Below are 24,260 nucleotides of genomic sequence, written 5' to 3'. Positions count from 1 at the left end.
TTAATATCTTTCCAAAACAGGTAGGGAGTTTCATATTGAGAGGTCACTGATGCACAATAAAGAAGAAAAGGCAGAGCTACACACTCAACTGGGTGAGATATTTGAAGGTAAAAGAAAAAAAAAGAGAAATTCAATTCAATTAACCACTTCTAAAACAAGAACTGGCACAAAATATATTCAGTTTGAACAAAAACTATTTTAATTCCACAATGTGGACACTAGCGGGAGATCTGTAAGCACAGTAGGACTAAGGGGTCAAATGAAGTATAAAATTTTCCCCTTACTATTCCTTTCACTGGAACAGCAATTTCACTCAGACTGTTGAGAAGAAAACTACTTATTTTCATATATACAAAAATCATGGAAATAACTATATAATGGTATATAAAATTTCCACTAATTTGTACAATAAAACATGAGACTTCAAAGAAACTTCCAATTTCTTACTTTAAGCTACTTCTGGACAACCGAGGGTCAAATATCACTTTACTCTCTTCTATCAACTTTGGTGGAAAAGATTAAGAAACATGAAGAGCTTTTATCTTTTATCACAGCTGTTGACATTCTACTTCCAAATGTCTAATTTTATTTCCAAATGTCAAAGTTTAATTTCAATAGTATTTTATAAACCTTGAGGAATAACTTAGGTGTACAAGTATGAAATCTTTAAAGGCACAGAATCAATCAATGCAAAGAACTTAAAGTTTAGAGCTGTTGGCCAAAGTCTCGTCATCTGTAACATGTGACTGACGACACCTGCCCCTTACAGGGTAACTATACTGTAAGGATTAAATGAGATAAAGCTAGTGAAATCACCCAGCACGGCATGTGACAATGGACGATATTAACTTTACTCTCAATCTTTATCTCTCTTTTTCCCTGCTACTCTAGCACCCCCATTTTTTGCCCCAGTATTCAACAAACACTGACATGACATCTGGTCTATTTTAAAAAGTCAAACTAAATTTTCTAAGTTCAAAACATTCAAAAAGGAATTCTGACAATTGAGTGACCATACCCTCCTATGATACATCTTTAACTAAAAGTACTGCATTTTTATCCTAATCTACTAAATTTTCCAAAAACTGAAATCTTGAGTTGAACATATTCCAGTTAAAAAAATCAGAACCACAGTTTGCAAAACATGAAATAGGCCAATTCCTAATAGTCAGATGATATTTAAGAAGAGAATGCAAAGAAATAAAAAGCAAAAATATTTTACATTGGAAATATATTATTAAAACCACGTCTCCCTTCACATTAATAATTTTTCTTTCAATGTTAAACTTTTATAGTATATGAAAAAGTATGCAATTAAGAATAGTATTTTCAATGATGTATGAAATAATTATTTTTAGTCAAAGTAAAAATGGTAAGCTGTAGCACACTTTGAGAAATTAGTACCTCAAAGAAGTCTTCTGGCATTAACAAGGAATAGTCTCAAAAGTATTTCATTTCTAGTCAATGAATGACTATAGAACGTAGCTCTTAAGGTGGGAAAAAATTGCTCTGGAAATTTTACTTGTAAGAAATGCTTTAGTTCAACATAGAAGTAGGTTTCTTATTTCAATCATTATTTGATCTAGTAAATAAAATAAATTATCTAATAGAAATTTTGAATATTACGTTTTTGGTGAGGAAGATTGGCCCTGAGCTAACATCTGTTGCCAATCTTCCACTTTTTGCTTGAGGAAGAGTGGCCCTGAGCAAACGTCTGTGCCCATCTTCCTCTTTTTGCTTGAGGAGAGTGGCCCTGAGCGAACATCTGTGCCCATCTTCTTCTATTTTGTATATGGGTTGCCACCACAGCATGGCTTGATAAGTGGTGTAGGTCTGCACCCAGGATCCGGACCCATGAACCTCGGCCGCCAAAGCGAAGCACCAGACTTTACCACTACATCACCAGGCCAGCCCTTTGAATATTACATTTTTAATAAACAGTGAGCATAGGACACATTTCTCAGTATCTAAGAATACTATATAAAGAAAAAATAATTTTTTCCTTAAAGCAAGGAGAACAGAGAAAATTGTAAGTTTAAACTAAAGTAAAACCTCCTGAAGTAGCTGAGCAATAAAAGAGTTTGTAAAATTCCCTGAAATTAAAATAAACCACTACTTTTCTACAAAGTTCAAAATCCACTGTGCTAAGAGGCAGAAAACTAAACTTTATTTACCTCTTCAAGAATGCTACCAATTACTTCTGGTTCTTATACTTCTTGTCAAGAATTTTATAATAGTAACCTCCTAACATACTGACCCTGGCTCAAATCCATTCTATATAGCTCATATGATTAATTTTCTCATACGACAATTCTAGCCGTTTCATATCCCTGAGCTGAGATCTCAACCAATTACCACAGATTTAAATATAAATATAAAATTTTAAGATCTCTTTAAGTACAGGCTCAACACTATTTCTCTTATCTTACACTAACCCTTTAACTATATCCCACCCTCCAGCCAATGGTATCAACTAATCTCTGCTCCTCACTCAAAGTCCACACTTATTCTCTGCCTCTGCTCACGCCTCTCAACCAGCTAAAACCTACTTATCTACCTAAGTCTACCTCAAAAGAGATCGCCTCCACTATCCCAAATTCAACTTGACTTCTTTGTTTTGAACTGCTATAGCACTTTTTGACCTTTTCTCATAACCCATATATTGTACTATAACTAAGGTGCAAGTCATCATGTTTGTTAAGAACTCGGACAGTTTTATTCATGCATATATTCCAAAAAATACCTGGTACCTTACTTGCAGAGGGCATTTAATATTCAATTAGCTAATTAACTATATAATTAACTAATACTTAATTAACAATTAATTAACTAACATATGATCAGGATTTGTCCATTAAGTTCGATGTAGAAAACAATATAGCCCACTTTAAGTCACCCAACTCAAGTACAGTTAATTTGGTAGCTTCTTTCTTCCAGGCTCACTCTCTAGATGTTTAAGGCCTTCTCGATTACCTCTCGGTTAATAAAAGTATTAAGATAAAAACTGGAATTCTGATATTAAATTAGCATGTCTGGACATTAAAAAGTAAATCTGCCTTTAGTTATATTTGACATAAATTTGGTTTTCCCAAATTTTTAAACCACAGAGTTTTTAAACAGTAGATCTCAATTTTTCTTTTGGAAGAGGGGTGTGAAGAATCACAGATCCCTTTGAAAATCTAATGATTCTCTGATTTTTAATATAAGTTTGTGGTTTACAGATTCTTGTAACTAAAGCTCAACTCTGAACCCAAATATTTGTCCTAAATAAAGAATTCTAGATGTTACATTTAGACTACTTCATCTCTGCTACAAAGACATTACAGTAAGGGAGGGAAAAGGACAAGGCAAATGATTAACAAAAGACTAGCAAAAATGTCTATAAATTACACAGAATATTACATAGTAGATCTATCATCTGATGATTGAGTTAGAACACAAAGGCTTGACAAGGCTTGAGAGATAACATCTATGTGGAGAAACTCAAAGTTCACAAATGTATCTTGCCTGGAAGGCAGAATATAAGTACCAATGAGATATTTAATATTCCTGCTCTGATTAGTTCACTAGGTATAAGAAGAAATTTACTCAGAGAAGTGAATGTGCTCTAAGGCAATCCAGACATGGCAAAAAGAAAGCCAAGAACTAGAAGCCAGGGAATAAAGGGAACTGACCACAGAAGTTAATAAAACAAGATACATCACACTTGGGCACTGTTTGTTTTAATATTTTACTGTGCATCTGCATTTCAAGGTCTGTGAGTAGAAATTCAAGACAAATGATGCACATGATATCAAGCACATGATTGTATTTCATTTTTAAGGGGAAAAAGCTGGTGAAGTGGTTGAACCAGTGCTCAAACGTATGATATCTGACTCAATCCTATACTCTTCCCACAACGCTACACTGCTCCATTAATAACTAACTCATACAAGTAAAAAGCATCTGTTCTCTGTAAATTAGTAAATTAACACAGCATTAATACAGCACAGTCACAAATAACCAGGAAAATGCCAACTACTTACGCAAAAACTGGCCTAACAGCATTATTCATATTCCCAAAAGTCGCTCGACCCAGCAGTTCTCTGAAACAGTTTTCAGCCAGCACCGCAGGATTCTCTTCTTTGTCAGCTGCAGCAGGAGAAGAAGGAGGGCCAATGCGACTGAAAAGAAAAAGAAATAAAGACAAACCAATGTGAGAATTCTGCTAGTTCTAACAGTTAAACAGAACAGATCTTACTTCTCAGAAACGTTAAAATGACATTTTCTTTTATCCCAAAATATCTTAGAAAAATGACTAAGAAATAAACACAATCAAACCCTTTTCGTTGAAAAAAATGTATAGCAATAACAATCATCATCATTATTATTATTTTGGTTAGTTCTAACTCCCTATGAAAAAGCATCCTGGATCTCTAAAGAATAGCAGAAGTTCAGCTATAATTTCTGTTTCTCACACTGGCGACTTGAAGTAGTGTTAATTCAAACAGCCATTTGAATGCTCAACAATAAGCAGCAAGCAGAGTGTAAATTTAACCTCACAAACAAAACCTTAAGTGCACAAGTAAGAACCTGTGGTCTGCTAAGCCTCACGTGATCACTACAGAGGAATAAGTTTTTCAGAAAGTGCACGTCTAAACTCACTCAAGTTTACGAGACTACTACTTATATAATACTAAAGACAAAAACCTCCTTATCCTAGCAAGCAAGCACACATACATATATACAAAAGTAACACAGCCGCAACCCTAACATCTTTATTCAATACCTGTCAACCTCTTCTATCTTTTGCATGTTAAATAGCAGGGACGGAACAATTTTATCCATATGCTGAGGTTCCCAAATGGTAGCCCGAAGTTCATCATTAACCGTTTTGCGAACCACGCCTTGAATACCTCTGATTCCAGCAATTCGGATTCTATAAAAAACAAGAAAAAATTGAATCATGAAAAAAAATTACTTCAACAAGTCTGTTTACTTAGTTAAGAGAAGGGATGCCAAATAAGTATTGTTATCTCAAGTCAATAAAAAGAAAATAACACACAATAAGTCTAAGAAATTAAAATTTCAAAAAACTAAGATGGACACAGAGATATGGCAGCTCCAAAGAGGCTTTCTTTGAACACTATGTTTTGTTAAAATCAGCATTTAAAGTTTAAAAGGACGGTAAAACATAGAAATATCTAGTCTGTGTAGTCTTTTTCAACAAAAAATGATTTAATCAAAAGAATTAGGTTTCCTTAAGAGGATGATAATTCAAACTAACATGAACTGGATTCTCTCCATTTCTTGCCCAGAAGTCTCAGAAGCTAAGAGAAAACAGGATTTCACTGTTCCTGAACACCCTCAGTGCTTCCTCAGACTTTTCTTTCATTGTTTCTCCTTGAGAGCCTCTTGCCTCCTCAGTCCACCTAGACGGAGGACTAAGCTGGTTCCTTTAAAGGTATGACAAATGAGAACTACCAAAATGGAGGACTGATAACCTCAGCCGCATACACACATATACATCTATGTACTGACATATATACATTGTCACGTGACTTAAAATATCATATGTGACTTAAAATTTATCCACATTGTGAGAGAATGCTGCCCTATCCTCCCATCCCAATCCATAACCCTCAACTTCCTCAAGCTCTTCCTTCCTCTTCTTAAAAAAAAAAAAAAAAAAAAAAAAAAAAAATTCTACAGGTTCAAGGATGAGAAGAAAAGTAACTAGAAAACAGCATACATATAAAAGCTGGGGAAGGGCCGGCCCGGTGGCGCAAGTGGTTAAGTGCGCACATTCCGCTGCGGCGGCCCGGGGTTCGCCGGTTCGGATCCCGGGTGCGCACCGATGCACCGCTTGTTAAGCCATGCTGTGGTGGCGTCCCATATAAAGTAGAGGAAGATGGGCATGGATGTTAGCCCAGGGCCAGTCTTCCTCAGCAAAAAAAGAGAAGGATTGGCATTGGATGTTAGCTCAGGGCTGGTCCTCCTCACAAAAAAAAAAAAAAAAAAAAAAAAAAAGCTGGGGAAGAACAGTCTCCCAAGCAGAGCTAACCTGGTAGCCCATTTGCCCCAAAACACCTTCCTTCCGGTCAAATTTCATTGTTATTTACTTCCTTTTTTCTACTATTTGACATATTCACCATTAGAGGTTTATTCAGCTTACCCAGCACTGTCTTCCAAAAGCTATAAATAGGTTTAGAGAATGGGAGATATGGGGAAGGGGGTGACAATGCTTTACAAACCCATGGGGAAATAATGCAGGCACTGAGGAGCAGCAGATGGAGAGTGGCATGTGGCAGTAATACGATACTCAACAGGTGAGAAAGTGAACGAGAGACACATAGACAAACTTTGCCCTTTTCAAAGCTGTATCTACACGTGCTGCTTTCTAAAACAGAAAGACAGTCTTGAGAGACTCTTGTGCAGCTATCAAGGGTGGGCAGGCTTAACATTACTACAAAGGTAGTATCTGTAAGGCAAATATTTTAAGAAATTCTTAACAGTTATCAGCCCCATTTCCTACTGCCCATGACCCCTAAGTTCTATTTGATAGTGTACTGCTAAAAATAAAGGGATTGATAATACGTATCTAAGTTAGAACCTAAATGGGAATGTAAATACACCTGAAGAAAACCAAAAGGGCTTTTACTTAAAGGCAAAGCAGGAGAAAAATCAAACCTTCTAAGTATTTTCCCTTACTCATTTGTTTTACAGTGATTCAAATGAAATGTTGTCATTTTGGATTTCAAATATCATATAATACTGGAAAGACCTAGAACTAGGAAAAAAGTACTATACGGCTTTTCATTTGTGTATAGAAAATTTCAAGTTTCTTTTCGTAAACATTAATGAAAAATGTTAAGTGAAAATATGTGCAAAAGACAAGATCTTTCATTAGGGGGCGCTGAACACCTGAAAATAAGATACCTCACGTATAAATATAAATTTTTGAATTTCTCTCAATTTTGCTACTTCAGTTGGTTCTTCTAACAGCAACGGAAATTTTAGGGATAAAGCAAATATCTTCTTGTTTCCTTTGGTAATCATTATGTAATATATAAACACGGTATTCATCGACAAATCACTCTGACTATAAATCATAAAGTAATACATACTCTGTTCTTATTTCTGGATCACTATCACAGGAATGACACATGGCACTGAAGCGAGATACAAAAAAGTCATAACGTCTGTGATAGGACGGTGTGTCTTCTTCAATATTTGCAAATTTGACAAACTAAAAAAAATAATATAAATGTGTTATCACCTTTTTGAAAGTACAGAACAAGCACATTTACTTTCATTCATTATTTGCTACATTAACAAGAAATATCCAAATAAGAAGCAAATGAAATACACAAAATATCACAAATATCACGTATATACAAAAGGATTTCTTAAATAATGAACTTGAGAAAATCAAGGATATAGCATTATAAATATTAAATATAACTTTTTAATCCAGTTCCTTTTGAGTGAGTGAGCCCACTCTCTAGAAGGAAAGGTCTTACTATAAAGCTTTTCTACATCCTAGATGCTGACAACACTTCAGTGATAACTTTGGTTAGGCCCAGACCTCTAGGGAATTCTATTACTTAATCATGGGTAGGAAATCTTCCATGACAGCTGTTAAATAACACATGAATGAAAAAAAAATTATACAAATAAGACGGAAAAGAAAAGGGGACATAAACTGAAGGAAACATAACAAATTCAGTAGGAAGAAAAATACAAAGATGGTAAAATTTATTCTATCTCTTTTCTAATGAAAAAAAAAAGAGAGCGAGCAAGTGATCCATACGTTTAGAAAATTTTAAACAGTTTACGTGTATCACAGACCTGGCCCCTAAGATTCCTTAATATGCACTCTCTTTCCTCATTAACTTTCTCATTCATTCAGTGATTTATTACTTCTATATACTAAATAGCCTTAAGCAACAAACTATTACGTTTACTTGCAAATTTCAATATATACAAATACCTGCCAGCATAGAGACTGACGGCTTTAAAAGGCTATATCCGAAAAACTATTCAACCAAATTTCCTGATACTCTTCTGGAAACAAAACTGAAATAAGCATAGAATAAATTTGAAGAAATCAAATGACGATACCATAAAGATTTTAAATTAATTCAGCCAGAGCTAGGCATTTGTTTTAAATTATAATTTATGATTCACATTACCTAGAAAAGGGTCACAAATACTACAGTTGGTTGAGATTAAACTGACATTCACTACTATTCTGTTCCGTACACTGTGCTTTCACATGAGTTCTTACTTAATCACTGCAACAACCCTGTAAAGAAGGTGTCATTATCCCAATTTTACAGATAGGAACACTGGAATTCAGAAGGTAAATCACTTGCCCAAAGTGACACAGTTAGTAAATGGTGAAACTGGCATTACAGTCCAGGGCTGTGAGCAATTTTCAGGATTCCCATACTACACACTAACCCTATGAACAGTTTCAGAAAAGACTAAGTCAAATATTTATACTTCTCATAAAAATAAACTTCAAATGACAGAGGGAAATACTCAAAAAATGTAAATTAAAAAAACACACAAACGTCTACATGTTTCCCACTTTCTAATATGTATTTAAAAAAATAAAAATATTCAAGGATTACCTCTGAATATTGGAATTACAGGCATCTTTAACTTGTTTACTCTTTTATACTGTCTAGCATTTTCCAAATATGCTACAATAAACATTACTTTTTAAATAAAAACAATTAATCAGAAATAAAAAAAATCTAGCCATAAAATGTTAAATGTTCTGGAAAATTTTTAGAAAGAAAAACTTTACTCTCTTTTCATTTATTGAAAGCCACAAATAAGATTACAGTCTGAGTGATCATTTACAGAAGCAGCTTCTAGTATCCTTGAGCATAAAGAACAGAATGAAAACTGGGCAGCTATGCTCCAGAGGAATGCACAAAGCATGTCTTCCTTCCCAGTTTTATGGAAAAGCTCTTCTAATTCCCATAACTCTGGGAACTCTCTAACAAATTCTAAACCTACATACTCTGTGCAAAAATAAATAAAAGTTTTATCATACAGACTTATCACACGTAGGAGTGAAGAAAAATGTGACACAGTGCAGTGCAGAGATTACAAATGGACTCTGTTAGATGGCTCTGGATTTGGATCCTGGATTAATAACAAAATACGTAACCTGTGAAACAGAATATTTAACTTATAGGGTTGTTAAGCGGTTCAAATGAAAACCAAACGAAAGTTAGCACAATGCCTTGCACACAGTATTTACTCAAAAAAAATAAGTCTCATTTTTTTTCACTTAATTTTTTAAATGAATTAGATATGTTTCAAAAGGTACAATAAAAGGCAGCCACAATGCAACCCTTTAGATGCAGAGTTTCTCCCCCTCAACACTATTAAAATTTGGGACCTGACAAATTCTTTGTTTGGACTGTCCTGTGTACTACATGTAGGATGCGTAGCAGTACCCCTAGCATCCTAGATACCACTAGCACTCCCCACCCTCAGTTGTGAAAATCAGAATCACTCCAGACAATGCCAAATGTTTAGGGAGAAGAGAGAGTGGTGAGAATCGCCCCTGGTCGAGAATCACTGCTTTAGGGTAGTGAATGGTTTCAATGGTCCCTATGGTCAACTGTCAACAATATTCAAAGAAAAAGGTTAAGATTAGGAATGAGGTTCGAAAAAAATGAGATGGATCAAATACAAGAGGAAGAAAAAAAAGGAAAGTAATCTATGCTTTCCCTAGATCTTAATTCACAGCAATGAGTATATTTATATATATTGCAAAGAACACAAGCTTTGGCATAGGAAAAACCTAGGACTGAATCCCTGTTATATACAGAATTACTTCGCTGTGTTTTTGGACAAGTTATTTAGCTTCAATTCCTTATCTGTAAAATGTGAATGATATTTCCATATGAAGTACGGATATGAATATGAAGTATAGAATATGAAATATGAAGTATCTAGCATATACTGTACTATATCTTTAAAAAAATCTAAACCAATGTTGCATAGTGTCAACATTTATTACCATTATGTATTGTTATTTATAACAGTAATTATTATATATTATCATTTATTGATATAGTACTTAACATTTTTCTTTCCTGAATCAGTGTGTATACAGGTATGCTATATTACGCTCTGTACTTTTCTTCATTTGAAATAGTTCACAATAAAAAAGGGGTAAAAATTAAAAGTGCCTAGCACAATTTCTAAAATAAAGGAGAACCTGAATAAATTGTATATACTACTCTCATAGTAGGTCAGCATTAGCACAACGAGGTAACTGTAAACAAATTAAATAAAATATGCAAAGACCATTAACAAACATGAAAGTATTAAATCAGTACCAGTCATTTTGACAATAATTTTTCAATGTATCAACTTTCAATATCTGACAATTTAGCACCACTAAGAAATTAAAATTAGATTTCCAGGGAATGCTAGATAAACAATGTTGGTCAAGATAATATAGCATTTCATTTAATACAATTCACTCAAATCGAAGTAGGTAATTGGAGAATTTGGTCTTTTGCCCAAATGACTCACTAAAGGAATCCTAATGGCATTGCTGGCTGCAAGTAAAATGTTATAAACCACTGTTACCTCACTAAAAAATTAATAATAATAATAATAAAAAGCATTAACAGATCATTGTCATGTTGACTAGAGTGCTTCAATAACAAAAAATATATATATTCTGAGGATATACACTAAAACTTTTCCCGTAGCTATTAAACCATTTTCTCTAAACTTTCCTCACCTAATTGTAAAGGAACCAGGAGAAGGGAGAAGCCTAAGTAGCTACATTGCCTGAAACTGAGCCCATCACACCACCTAACTGCATTTGGAAATATCCAGTATTTTCCTTCTGAAACAAATGGACAAAATCACATTGTTTTTTAATGAGGATATTATTTACACACTCTTGCTTTTTTTAGCATTCTACTACTACCAGTAATAATAATTAACAGGGCATTGCACTGTTCTAAGAGCTTCATATATATTAACTCATATCACACAACAATCCTATGAGATTGGTACTATTATCCTCATTTCACAGATGAAAAGCTGAGGCAAGAAGAGGTAAAATAACTTGTTAAGATATACAGCTAGAAAGCGGTGCAGGCATAACTCAAACGAGGGCAAATGGACTCTGGAATCCATGTTGTCAGTCACCACCTATCCTTCCTATCCCTATACCATAAAATAATTATCCATAAACAACAGCAGATGATATATGATTCTGTTAATTGTTGATAAAAATCTGGATGGGAACATACAGATTGGCTGAATGCCTAAAAGCTTCCTCAGAGATGAAGCTGGAACTGAAAAACTGAAGGCGATACAACGAAACTAAAGACAAAAGAAGAAAGGTTATCACTGTGTATTTTATTTTCCTTTTCAGATATGCCTGCCCCAACCCCACATATATTTCACAAACTATGCTTCAGGATAGAAGAAAATAAATGTGGTAAGCAGAAATAGTTCAGAAGTAGCATAAGAAGACATAGGGAAATAAACCCTTACTTTTACGGCCAACCGATTTTCTGTTGTTCCTCAAGACTGGTTAATATCACAGATCTCACATGGAGCATTAGAGAAAGCTAGACACAAAGTGTTTTAATCACCTGCATCTGGACTGGCTGTCCAAACACCTGACCAGAGCATTTGCCTTTACCAGGTAAAGACACTCTAAGAACAGATTCATTCTAGATACGCTAATTAAACCTAAAATTAGTTAGAGAATAGTTTTACTCACAGAATTTGTCCCAAGAACTTGAAGCTTTGGTTCCCCTGATTCCAGCAGCTTTGCTACCATATGAAGAAAGCTTTCTACAAATGGTTTGATGCTTTGAGAATGGCAAGCCATAAGAAGTTGGTCCAGTGCCTCCATAGCAATTAAAACATACCTAAGTATAAGAGAAAAATAGTATCAAAGCATTTCTAGCTCTCTTAATTCTCCTAAGTGCTTTTCATTGGAATAATTAAAATAAGTTTATTCAAATGCGCAAAACATAGAAAGGCAAATTTAATAGCTTGAAAGTGAAATCTTAATTCTCACACAGCACTAATGGATCTCAGATTATGAAATAATCCTCATGTTGAAGTATATAAAACTATACTGTACTACTCAATTTTTTCCTTATAAAAAACTCTTTCAGAGCTTCTTTAACATTACTTTTGTGTATATCTCGCTTTGTAAACATGCACATTTTCTATTTTCCAGACTTTTAACCATATTTCTTTGTATTTGACCCAAAATAGTTATTTTTGGCAATGTGCTAAATTTCCAACACAATCTATTTGTATTTGTAAACATGAATATATAAAACAGTACCAGCAACAACAGAATAAGGAAATGTCTTGTCAATTTTACAATTCATCAGATTTTACAGCTTGTACTAAAAATTAAAATTCAGACTTCAGATAACTTTGCTTCACTAATCAGCTATAAAAGTATTTGTGTCAAGACTCACTAAAATGTGAAAGTAGAGAAAGCTAGTGTATCATCTGGAGAATGTAATAGTCTAAGAAACTAGGATCATAAGATCACAGTATGGGAAAGTATTTATAACCCAAATTATCCAAGTTATTACTCTTCAAGCACAGAGAATGGATTAAGATGGTAGACCTTTATTTGTAGGCAGGTGTATCACTAGCACAGTTTCAAATCAGCATACTTACATCTTCTGAACCTTAATATCTAAGCCTAACATAGTTCTTTTTTATTATTCCTCTGATACGTAAAACTGAAACTGAGTTAAAAATCAGTTGGTTAACAGGATCTTTCAAGTTGTTTTCAATTTAGAAATTGATTTTTAAATTACAGTATTGTCCTGATAAAGTAAGGGCATCAATTTCTACTATTTCCATTAGAGAAGTCTCAAAAATTAATGGATGCTTAAGCTAAAAGCAACTCTGTTAACTAACATAGTCTGTTCTTAAAACTTGACCACCAGAAAAGTAATAAAAGCTACAGCACCTATACAGTATTACACATTTCCTTGTATAATATTACCATGTTTTATCCTCCCTATATATCTTTGCCTGACTAGATGGCAAAATAATTTATAGGATGATTTAGCCTAGGAATAATTTTCCAAAGATACTGTACGAGCAGCAATTAGTTTCCTTACCCAGTACGATGTCTGACAACATCCCTGCTCAACCTTTCTGCCAGGTAAGAACCAATGCGATCCAGTTTCTCTGGAGCAGACACTGCATAAAACGTCAATTTCTCCATATCAGCTTTAACAAGGCCATCCTAAAATAAGAAGAAAAATAGCAAGCTAAATAGGTTGTTATATTTATATCTATCTTTTCATGCTTATTTTTTGTATTTCTAAGTGTTGCTTGCTTCACATTTCCCCTTTTTGGATTGATGATTAATCCATATTTAGGCTGAATCTTCCTGGATGTAACCTCCTTACTGCTAATATTCAGCATTCTGGATGCATACAATTTTCAAGAAGTTAAAGATATGCCCCATTTAGGCAAAGCTTTTAAATATACCTCCATAAGCAATGAACTACTGTAATACCTTCCTTGATAGAGAAAGAGCTCAATTAACTGCAGCATGTAGAGAATGAGATATATTTTAGCGTAAAGATTTCAAACAAAATTTGTTTCAGTTTAAAAATTTTACATGTTATATTGTCAAGCCTATTTTACTCCTTTACATATACAACAGTGAGCATATGTTTTTAATGATTCAGAATTGGCTGTCATTACAGTTTGTTGTAATTAATGAGAAAGTATTAAGAACTATAGGAATTAATGCTGAGCTAATGCATTAAAAAAGCAACAACAGGCCCCTGACATGGGATTATCCACTGTCGTCTGTCTCTCTCTTCTAAAAGGTGACATGCAATGGGTCTAATGATTCTCCCCACCCTCATACACCCACCAGGCAATCATCACTCTAAATTTCTTGGTCATATATAGTCCAAGTAACTAAATGCTGTTTAGCATTATTAGAAGAAATGAGAAGAGAGACAGAAAAACTATGTTAGATGGTGACTCAACAACTAAAAATCTTATAAATTTGTGTTTTCAACTTCAACTGGCCCCTCAATGTTCTCTGGCTATTCTGCCATTTCTCTAGTGGAGTCAACCCCTCATATTCTGCACCTACTCCATTTGCCTCTTACCTGCTACTTTGCCACCTCTCTTCCTCTCTGACATCAAATGAGCTCTTCTCTTCCTTCTCAGAGAAGATGGAAGCCATCAGATTAGAATTTACTGGCAAAAACACCCCACTCTCTCACTACCTTCTAGAGCACTGGTTCTCAACCAGGGGTGACTTCATCCCCCAGGGCAATGTCTGAAGACATTTTGGGTTGTCACAGCTGTAGGAACGGATATACCGGCATCTAGTGGTAGAGGCCTAAGATACCAATAAACATCCCACAACGCACAGAATAGCCCCAACAGCAAAGAATCATCTGGATCAAATGTCAATAGAACCTAAATTAAGAAACCATGCCCTAGGCAAAGTGAAAGAGCCCTGTCTTTTCTGTCTAGGAGGAACTGATCTGCCTGTGCTCTCGTTGTCTTCTTCACAAGGCCCAGGATCTGGCTCCATCAATTAGCCTCTCTCATGCCTGGTTCTTTGACATCTCCCTCTGTGTTGGTTTCTCCACATCAATACTTAAATACAGTTGTATCGCATCCACTCTTTTTTCCTTCCTTAATAATTTTATTGAGGAATAACTGATATACAATAAACTGCACCCAAGTATACATAATTTGAAATGTGACAGTTTATGTATCCGTGAAACAAACTAACACCACCACTAACAAACAAGATATAGAACACTTCCATCATCTGCAAAAGATTCCTCATGTCCTTTGCAGTCCATCCCTCCCTCTTCAGGCAACGACTGCTCTGCTTTTCATCACTATAAATCAGCATGCGTAGTGTAATCATACGGTTTGACTACTTTCACTCAGCTCACCTCTTTGCCTGGGAACTCTTCTCTAGTTCACCTGGATAACTCCTACTTGTCTTTCAGGTCTCAGCATCCTCCAAAAAGCTTTCAATGCGCCCTCCAAACATCCTTCCCAAGTCTGGGTGAGATGTTCCTCCTCCATGTTTTCTTAGCTCACAGCACTTCTCTCTACTATTGTATTTTGTCATACTGTTTTTTCATTCGTTAAACAAATAGCACTCCATCGAGTGCTAACCACGTGCCAGGCACTGTGGTAAACACTAGGGAAGCATCAGCAAGCAAAGAATTGTATTCACTAACTTCATCCTCATGAACATCCTTATGAAATAGGTGCTATTTATAATTTCCATTTCATGATGAGAAACTCAGGGACTTGCCCAAGATCAAAGGTTTAGTCACTTGTCCCCCTCACTAGATTGCTCTTTGAGAGCAGGGACGACAACATGTAGACTTTTGCACTCTGGGCATCTACTGTCAGACACATTTTGGATATACTACAAGATTTTTTTGCTTGTTTAATAAATTAAAAATAAGAAATATGGTCAACTGGGTTATGGTTGCCATATGTATGTAAGATTAATGTAAATCTTTTCTTTTCTTTAATCTTATTTTACATATTGCTATTTAAATAAATCTTATCTAAATACATCACAAAAATAAAGATCCTTTCTGTAACCATTCTCTAACTTACCTGTCATCATTCCCATGATCAAGAGTATTCAAAGCTCACTGCCTACAAGTTACAGCAGATAAAGTATATGCTTTGTCTATCATTTATATTCCCCATAATCCGGCCTCCACCTTATCTCCAGTAACTGTACATCTCAGATTCCTCAGAGAAATGATTTGAACATTTAGTCTATTAAATGATATGTCTGGGGCGGGCCCTGTGGCTTAGCAGTTAAGTGTGCACACTCCGCTGCTGGCGGCCCGGGTTCGGATCCCGGGCGTGCACCGACGCACTGCTTATCCAGCCATGCTGAGGCCGTGTCCCACGTGCAGCAACTAGAAGGATGTGCAGCTATGACATGCAGCTATCTACTGGGGCTTTGGGGGGAAAATAAATAAATAAATAAAATTTAAAAAAATAAAAATAAATAAATGATATGTCTGAAATTTCAAATCAGAAATTGTGGTCAACACAATTACCACCCATTACACACTATAATTAGGCTATACAAACCTTCATTTGAAGGTTCTTGATCTCAATGTATCTCTTGCTTTCCCATGCCTTTTCTCTTGCTGGCCCCTCACTTCTAATGAAGAGACCAATCTCTACTTCTCCAGATAGTGTACATCCTTCAAAGCTCAGAAAATCTCATTTCCTCTAAGAATGCTTCCCAGAGATTGCCAACCCACAGTGATACCTCCTTGCTTTAAAGGCAAAAACTTTACCACCTGTTAACATTGATTTACTGATTTATGCACTGTGATTTAATATTTACTATGCTTTTGCTTTGTCATCAATGGATGGAAAGCTCCTTAAAGGCAGGTACCATATCTTAGGGTTTTTTATATGCCACAAATTATCCAGGATATCTGATTTAACTGATTATCCTCCTCTAAATAGCTCAATATTTAAATCAGATTTGATTAAAAATGAGTTATATCCCATAAAATCATGAGATATACAAGTTGTTAAGATAACCAAAAGGTTTCTATATTTGGCTACATTTTAAAATAAAGCAAATTCTGGAAATCAAACCCATGTAACATTTTTTTTGTTCATATCCACTCAACACTAAAAGAGTCAGAAAATTTAAGACAGCGTCAAACAAAATCATTCAAACTCAGTTGCTTTGAGACCAGTAATCTTCCACAATAAAGTAACTTTTATAAAAAATTAAAAAACATTTAAGTAAAAAGAGAACAAACCCTGCCTGGAATATTCTTCGTTTACTTACTTCTCAATTTTTTTCTAAAAACTATGTGGCCAGCTCTATTTATTCTTTGGATCTTAGCTTAGATTTCATTTCCTTCAGGCCTTTCTTCTCCCAAGCCCAAACCAGGTATCATTCCAACCTACTCCAAAGGCCAATTTATTTGTCTATGAGCTTGGTGAGAGTAGAAAACCATGCCTGTGTTCACAGTTGTATTCTTAGCATTTCGTAAAAATAATCTGGCACTAGTTTATAAATTTTTGATGAGCTCCTATTCCTTAAATCTAAGAACTATATAGACAAAAGAACATCATCTATACATCATTCCAAATTTATGCCTAATCTATGAAAAGGATATGAAAATTAGACAAGCAAGCATGGGTCATTTAAAAGTAAAAAAAGAGAAGTATAAAAACAGCAGCGTACATGATGAGATTTAGGGGTAAAAGTAGAGAAATGAAATCAGGAAAACCTTAGGGAGGTCAGCAGTGGGGAAGAATGGGTCAGCAAAAAGAAGGATCAGTAGATGTAGATCAAATTACTTTTGGATCTTCAGGGAATATGTTGTCCACCAGGCGTTTGTAGCGAGGACGCAAAGCGGAACAGCAGCAATACACTCCTGTTCAAAAAAGAACAAAATCACAAAGTACAGAGATTATTCATAATGTAATTGACTTAGAGATTCAGGTTTCTGAATATTATGGGTTATTTAAAATAAAGGGAAAAGTTTCAAACTGCCACAAAGAGAAAAAGGCATGCAAATCCAATTACTGATTAAGAAATGAAAAAGTTAAATTTCTTCTCCCCTCCCCAAAGACCCCAGTTCAAAACGAATATACTAAAGAATTATTCCAAAGTTCCAAACCAAATTGTTTTGGGTCATACACACATAACACCCCTACCAAATTCATCCTATAAAGCAAATACACAATCCATACCCCTCTTTACCCTCCTTTCTGATCTCATCTCCCACTACTCTCTGCATCCCCCTGACCCCACCTTCCCCCACTCCCTACTCCCCCTGCCTAACCAAATCCACTCAGCTCTAGCCACAATGGTCTTAAAGTGACAGTGTGCTCCTAGTGCAGCTGGTGAAAACAGTCAATACACGTACCTACATAATGCATCATATAAGGAACTACAATAGAGGGGGAAACAACCTCAAAGGAAAGTCCAAGAATTTCAAAAATGCCCTAAGGCTGCTCTCTATATTTTCAGTTGTTGGTATCTTGGAAAGAGCAAGGAATTTAGATCCAGAAGACCTGGGTTCATTGCAGTTCTTTCACTTAAGGGGCTACACGACCTCAGGTAAGGCACATCTGCTATCTGGAAAGAACCATATAAGCGGGAGGGATCAGTTTTCTTGTCTTGCAAACTAATAACTTAATAAGAATGTTAGTCTTAAGCCATTATAAAATCATTCCCATGAGTTACGAAACTGGGGTATATGTGTCTCTGTAGAAGTGTGCATTTGTATGTATTTAGAAACCAAAATATGGTATGAGAGAACACTTGAGCTAGAAGTTAAGAGAACTGAGATCTAAGCAGACTTCTGCTACTATCTTATCGAGTAACGTTACACAAGAGACAACTTCTCCAGATCTCACTTGGCTCATGAAGTATGCATCCTTCATGCATATAGTCATATACCAAATGTCAATAGTGCCTAGCATAGGTCAAAACAAATAAAATCGAGTCCAGATTTGCAGTAGAGAAGAGCCATTAAAACAAGACAGAATTAAGATTTGTACAGCATCTTTAGTGATCATAAAGCACTGTGATATTTCCAGCAAACTAGAGAAGTATTATCACTACCACTTTACAAGAGTGGGAACTGTAGCAGAACTGACCAAGTAACTCACCCAACAGTAATGGCTGGGTGAGAATCCAGTGTCTAACTCCGAAACCCCATGCTCTTTCCACAACACCATAGATATTAATTAGGTCAACTCAATCAATATCCAAATATTTCATCTGCACCTACTATGTGCCTAACACCATGCTAGACACCACTTTTACAAGAAAGTTATAAAAGAGACAAGACCCCTGTCCTTGAGGAGTTTATAAACTGGTATAAAAAAAATAGTGAATAATTCAGCAGTATATACTTAGATACCATATACTGATAAAATAAAACACTATCCATTGTTCAGGATGTTTTGTACTTTAATAGAAGGAAAAAAAATTCTGAAGGGTCCATCAGAGGATTGTTCAGAAACACCAAAATATCTGAAACTCTTTTAGAGTCCAAAGGAAAATGAAGGTCTGATTATTAGAAAGAAAAAAAAAAAAGAGGTTAACAGCCAAGTAAGCAAAAGTCATATTTCTTGTATCTACTACACCTAATACAAAAATACTTCAGATAAACATTAATACACTGAAATAATTTAAAATCAAATATGCATTGAGTGGTTAACTTATACAGGGCACTGAGCTAGGTACTGTAGTGACGACAGAAGCCCGTAACTTGATAAGAAGATTAAGATGAATACTTTGCTAACACTAATGCAAGGCCAAATATAAATACAGTAAATTCAAACTGCTATCAGGGCAAAGAGACTGGCGGTGGGACTGGAAAACAAGTCTCAATGCTTCAAGTTTCCCATCAGAAGGGTAAATTATGTTATTTTCAACAGGTGAGAGAGGATTCTTAATGAACCATTAAGTTTCACTTACACTGACACTTTCTGACATTATATATTGCTTTTAGTTTAAAGAGGCCTCAAAAAAAACAAAAAGGGAAAGGGAACTTGGAACTTGGAATACACACAACATCCAGTTCCTACTTTCAGGAAGCTTAGGTCTAATGGGGAAGATGGATGAGTAAAAAAGGCAAAATGCCAAACAGGCAGCATGGGGTTAAAGGGCAGGGGCTTTGGAGTCAGACAAACCTGGGCTGAATCCAAGGTCTCTCACTGTCCAGCTCAGTGGGCAGGTTACCTTCTCCTACTTCACCTATGTTTCCTCATCAGTTAAAAAGATATAATAATGTCTTCTTCATATTTATCAAGAAAATTAAATAAAATTGTATGTAAAGTTCTTATTAAGGGTATAATGTACAATAAGCATTCAATAAAATGGTAGCTATTATTAGTACCACAGAAAGAGAAGTACTACAATTAGGGTAAGCAGAAGGTACTCGAGGGCCCTTGAGGCAGTATTCCAAACAGTGTGAAAGACTTTGCTGTAAACTAATCATCTAAAAAATCACAACAATTTTATATATGGTTCACAAGCTTTCAATAACAATATCAGTACCAGTTAGGGTAACTGCCATTTTCCGAACATTACGTGGGCAGCACTATCCTACATACTTCACAACATCATTCATTTACTTCTTCAGCAACTCTCTGAGGTGGTTATCATCATCTCTGTTTGATAAACGAGGAACCAGGGGCTTAGGGAGGTCCATTTGTCCCACAGCTGGTAAAGAGGGCATCTGAGATTCCAACCCAAATCTGATGACTTCAAAGAGTAATTGCCACACTAAATTCAAGTACTAGACAATTTCTAAATTACTTTAAACATTTTAGCTTTCCATAAACCATGACCCATGAACATGACTGCAGAAATGAGTCTGACTAAGAGCTGAGGAATGCATGGCCATGTAAGGAAATAAATGATCACAGTGAGGGCCGACCCCACGGCTTAGCGGTTAAGTGTGCGCGCTCCGCTACTGGCAGCCCGGGGTTCGGATCCCGGGCGCGCACCGACGCACCACTTCTCTGGCCATGATGAGGCCGCGTCCCACATACAGCAACTAGAAGGATGTGCAACTATGACATACAACTATCTACTGGGGCTTTGGGGAAAAAAAGGAGGAGGATTGGCAATAGACGTTAGCTCAGAGCCAGTCTTCCTCAGCAAAAAAGAGGAGGATTAGCATGGATGTTAGCTCAGGGCTGATCTTCCTCACAAAAAAAAATAAACAAATACTAAAAAAAAATGATCACAGTGAGTTTCTCCAGAAGGCCCAAAATGAAACAAAACACAAACTTCTTGACCATTTACTATAAATGAAAAGCTACCAACTGTAGAGAAGATACATGAAACCAGGTTTATCTTAATAAATTAAGAAATCTTAATTTACTCAGGTTTCTATAAAATGGTAACATATTGAAGATAATATAAGGTTAAAATGACTATGGCAATAGTAATCACAAATGAAATAACTGTATCGATTATTTTAAAAAGAGAATATTGTACTTACAAATATCACAAGAACAAGTAAAATGAAATCACTGGACCTACTCAGGCATAGTAATGTGGTTGACTCTCTCGTCGAAGTCAATTCATAAGGCTTTTCGAGTTCAGCTGCAGGTACCTGAACATAGTCTTTCATGTTGTAACAGACTATTTTCTAGTCGATCTTCCTGCTTCTAGATCCTTTTACCTACTGTTCAGGAAGCGCCTAGTTCACTTTACTTGTAATTAATTAGCAAAGGGTACTAATGTACTGTAACTTATCTACCTTGTTGTTGACATCAAATATAAAGCTATCAATAACTTGATAATATCCATATCAAATTCTGCTGGCAAAGCCAAACAGCTTAAACAAGACACCACTAAAGTACTTGTATTGCTAGTTTAATAAAAGTAGAGTTTCATACAGTCTAAATAAGAAAATAAACCTATTTATATATTTTTCCTTAAAGCATTCCTTTAATTCCTCCTCATCCTAGCTGCTGATCCCTTCCAACCAACTCCTCACTTGAGCTGCAATACTACTGTATTTTTGACCTCTTCCCAACTTTCTCTTCTCAAAAGGAAGAAGGCCTAAGCGTATCACAGAAAGCCTCAAGCAACTGGCAGGCCTGAGCAATGAGAATCCTTCCTTTAAATTTACTTCTAAAAAAAATAAAAATAAAAAAAATAAAAATAAATTTACCTCTAGTACATAAAGAAGAAGGTAATCCACTATACTTCTCCTGTAGCATGTGGAACTCAGAACCCCGCTTATGATACACTAGAAGAAACAGGAAGTCTCAAGTGGGATAGCTAAACTATGGGAAAATGGAACTGGGGCAAAGTAGGAGAAAGAGAAATTACGACCAAAAAAAAAAAGTGCCAGGCTGTATATTATAGTAGTGTACAGACAGGCTTGTAGAGCAACCTGTTCAATAAGGCTCTCTGAGCCTTAGTTGGCAAAGAGTAAAATCCTTCTACCTACCTCTCAGGGTTAGGAGTACTAAATTAATATAAAAAATGCCTGGAATGTAGAAGTCTCTTAAAAACATGTAATATATATATATATTTCAGCAAGTTTTCCATATTCCTCAATTAACCATTACTTCTTTAAAAACACTCCAAGACAATTTTCTCTCCTTAGCTCCCCTAACATCATCATTGGTGTATTCACCAATGTCTCCTAGTCCTCACCTCACACAAGTGTGAGATGTATCGACCTCTAGCATTCTCCTTCTTTGATGGTGAGGTGTTAGAATTAATTTCCAACCCGTCCTGACCCAAAGAGGAGTTCACAGAAGGAATTGAGCAGTTGCACAGAAAACCTCACAGCTGAACCGACAGTAGTATGGATCAGGCGCGTGGCCACACAAAGGTGCTGGGAGAATTCTGCTCAATGGGACCAATATTCTAAGTGGTTGGTCCACCAGTGAGTACTTCTAGTTTGTGATGACATGCTTTCCTATGCAGCTCTATAACTCTGGGCATTTGGCTAATCAATAAAATCTACTTTTAAAATAAGCTACTTATACTTTCAACTAACTATATTACCCAACAATAATTTAAATCTAAGTGAAAATATTAACATTTCTATTAATAAACTATCAATAATTAAACTATTAATGTCGCTATTAATAAACACCACCATGGCACTGGGTAGTTGGGATAAAGTTAACCTCTAAAACAAAAATAATAAGTTACTTTCACTTGAGTTGAAGAATGCTTAGATCCTATTATGGGAACCAACCATACGACTTTGAATTAGGTTTGTTTCATGATCCGTAAAAGCAGAAAATAATAGTACCTATACTTTCTACACAGCAACTATCTCAATTAATTCTTACATGTAATATATTGGGAATTCACTGGCATATTTAGGGCTAACTAAATTTCATACTTTTAAATGGGAATGGCTACAATTACTGGATTTTGGTCCTTTATGCCTTCACTGTATATTTGTATTATAGCACCTGTAACAATTGACTGTACTTATTTATATGGACATCTGTCTTTACCATCAGAATATGAGTCCTTCCAACATAAAGCCCATATATCTTACTCATTGTTGTGCTTGTTTGGCATATAGCAGACATTTACAAAACATTTAGTTCACTCACTAAATGAGTGAGGACCCAAAGTTCACTGATAGATAAAATGAATTTAATATCTGCTCTGATATGTGCTATAAGAATCAAAATAATGATAAAGTACATTGTCCACCACAAAATACTAAATAAATACTAGAACAATATGATTTCTCCGACAAATAGATGACAACGTCACCTGAATCATTTTAAAAAATTCATGTTTTATTTTTAGGCTTAGCAGAGGCCATCAGTAATCAAGGTGAAAAGAGAGAGACTGTTTTTTATTAGCAGATTTTAAAAATTCATCACTTCAAGAACTCTAGCTCTGTGGTGTCCAAAACCCTTTAAAAGAGGCTGCATCACATATATTTCCTTCAAGGTTAAAATTAAAAGTCAAGCTACTCATTCGGTTAGTGTCAGAACAAGACGTTTGCTTCATAAAATTAAAAAGATTTAGCAATATTACAGTCCCACTCACAAATACCACTCCCAAGTGCGAATCACTTAATATATACATATACACATATACCATACACATATATACATATGCTATATATAAAGCCTTATAATACGGGTGTTACTTCTGTACTTCAACATGTCTACAGGGCACCGTGTTAAAAACTATGGGGGATTAAAAAGGTAACTACCTGCTTGAAAAGACACAGGTTCAAAAACTGAACTTTAAGACAGGATTCAGACAACATTTGAGGACAAAGAAGACCCAATGTCAAATGGACCATGTGGCCATAAAGTCCACAGACGTTCAGAGAAGAGAGAAAGCACTTTCAGCTCAAGCGAAGAGAGTTTAGGAAGGACATGGGACTTGAGCGGACGGCTCCCCTGAAGAATGAGTAGACGGAACTATAAGGATAAATTGGGGACAGTGAAGGACAATTGTAGTCAGAGGGAACAATGCAAGCATCACTACGGAGGACAGCACAAGGAAAAAACAAAATACTTTTTCTAATGACCAGAAGCTTAGAAAGGAAAGAAGGTGGGAGGTGGCACAAAGGAAGCATCAAAAGGGTTTGGTGACTAATTTGATACAGGGTCAAAGAAATGGGAATGAAACAGAGTCTTATCTTCAGGCAAGTGTTCCTTTTAAAAGGATTTTAATCCACTAGAGGAGTATTTTATTACACGATTCTTTCCAC

The 24,260-nt window shown here is 35.5% G+C and overlaps 1 protein-coding gene across 2 annotated transcripts in view; it reads right to left on the bottom strand.

The window, feature by feature from the left end:
* EFR3A (EFR3 homolog A) overlaps window positions 1–24,260 on the bottom strand; it is a 102,023-nt gene that overhangs the window by 50,802 nt on the left and 26,961 nt on the right. Inside the window, exons 1-7 of one of the 2 annotated variants that reach the window (XM_058564949.1) lie at window positions 14,961–15,182; window positions 14,154–14,206; window positions 13,140–13,267; window positions 11,762–11,912; window positions 7,107–7,228; window positions 4,769–4,918; window positions 4,026–4,163 (exon numbers count right to left, since the gene is read on the bottom strand). In XM_058564949.1, the coding sequence (XP_058420932.1) occupies window positions 4,026–4,163; window positions 4,769–4,918; window positions 7,107–7,228; window positions 11,762–11,912; window positions 13,140–13,246 (668 nt within the window). In that variant the 5' untranslated portion in view covers window positions 13,247–13,267; window positions 14,154–14,206; window positions 14,961–15,182. Of the gene's footprint in view, window positions 1–4,025; window positions 4,164–4,768; window positions 4,919–7,106; window positions 7,229–11,761; window positions 11,913–13,139; window positions 13,268–14,153; window positions 14,207–14,960; window positions 15,183–17,376; window positions 17,454–24,260 lie in introns of those variants that run through there. The other variant, XM_058564948.1, reaches the window with a different exon arrangement.

Source organism: Diceros bicornis, chromosome 21 (assembly GCF_020826845.1).
Source record: "Diceros bicornis minor isolate mBicDic1 chromosome 21, mDicBic1.mat.cur, whole genome shotgun sequence".
Classification (NCBI taxonomy): domain Eukaryota; kingdom Metazoa; phylum Chordata; class Mammalia; order Perissodactyla; family Rhinocerotidae; genus Diceros; species Diceros bicornis.
Note: the sequence above shows the minus strand (reverse complement) of the source record. Positions and strands in the feature narration are given on the sequence as shown.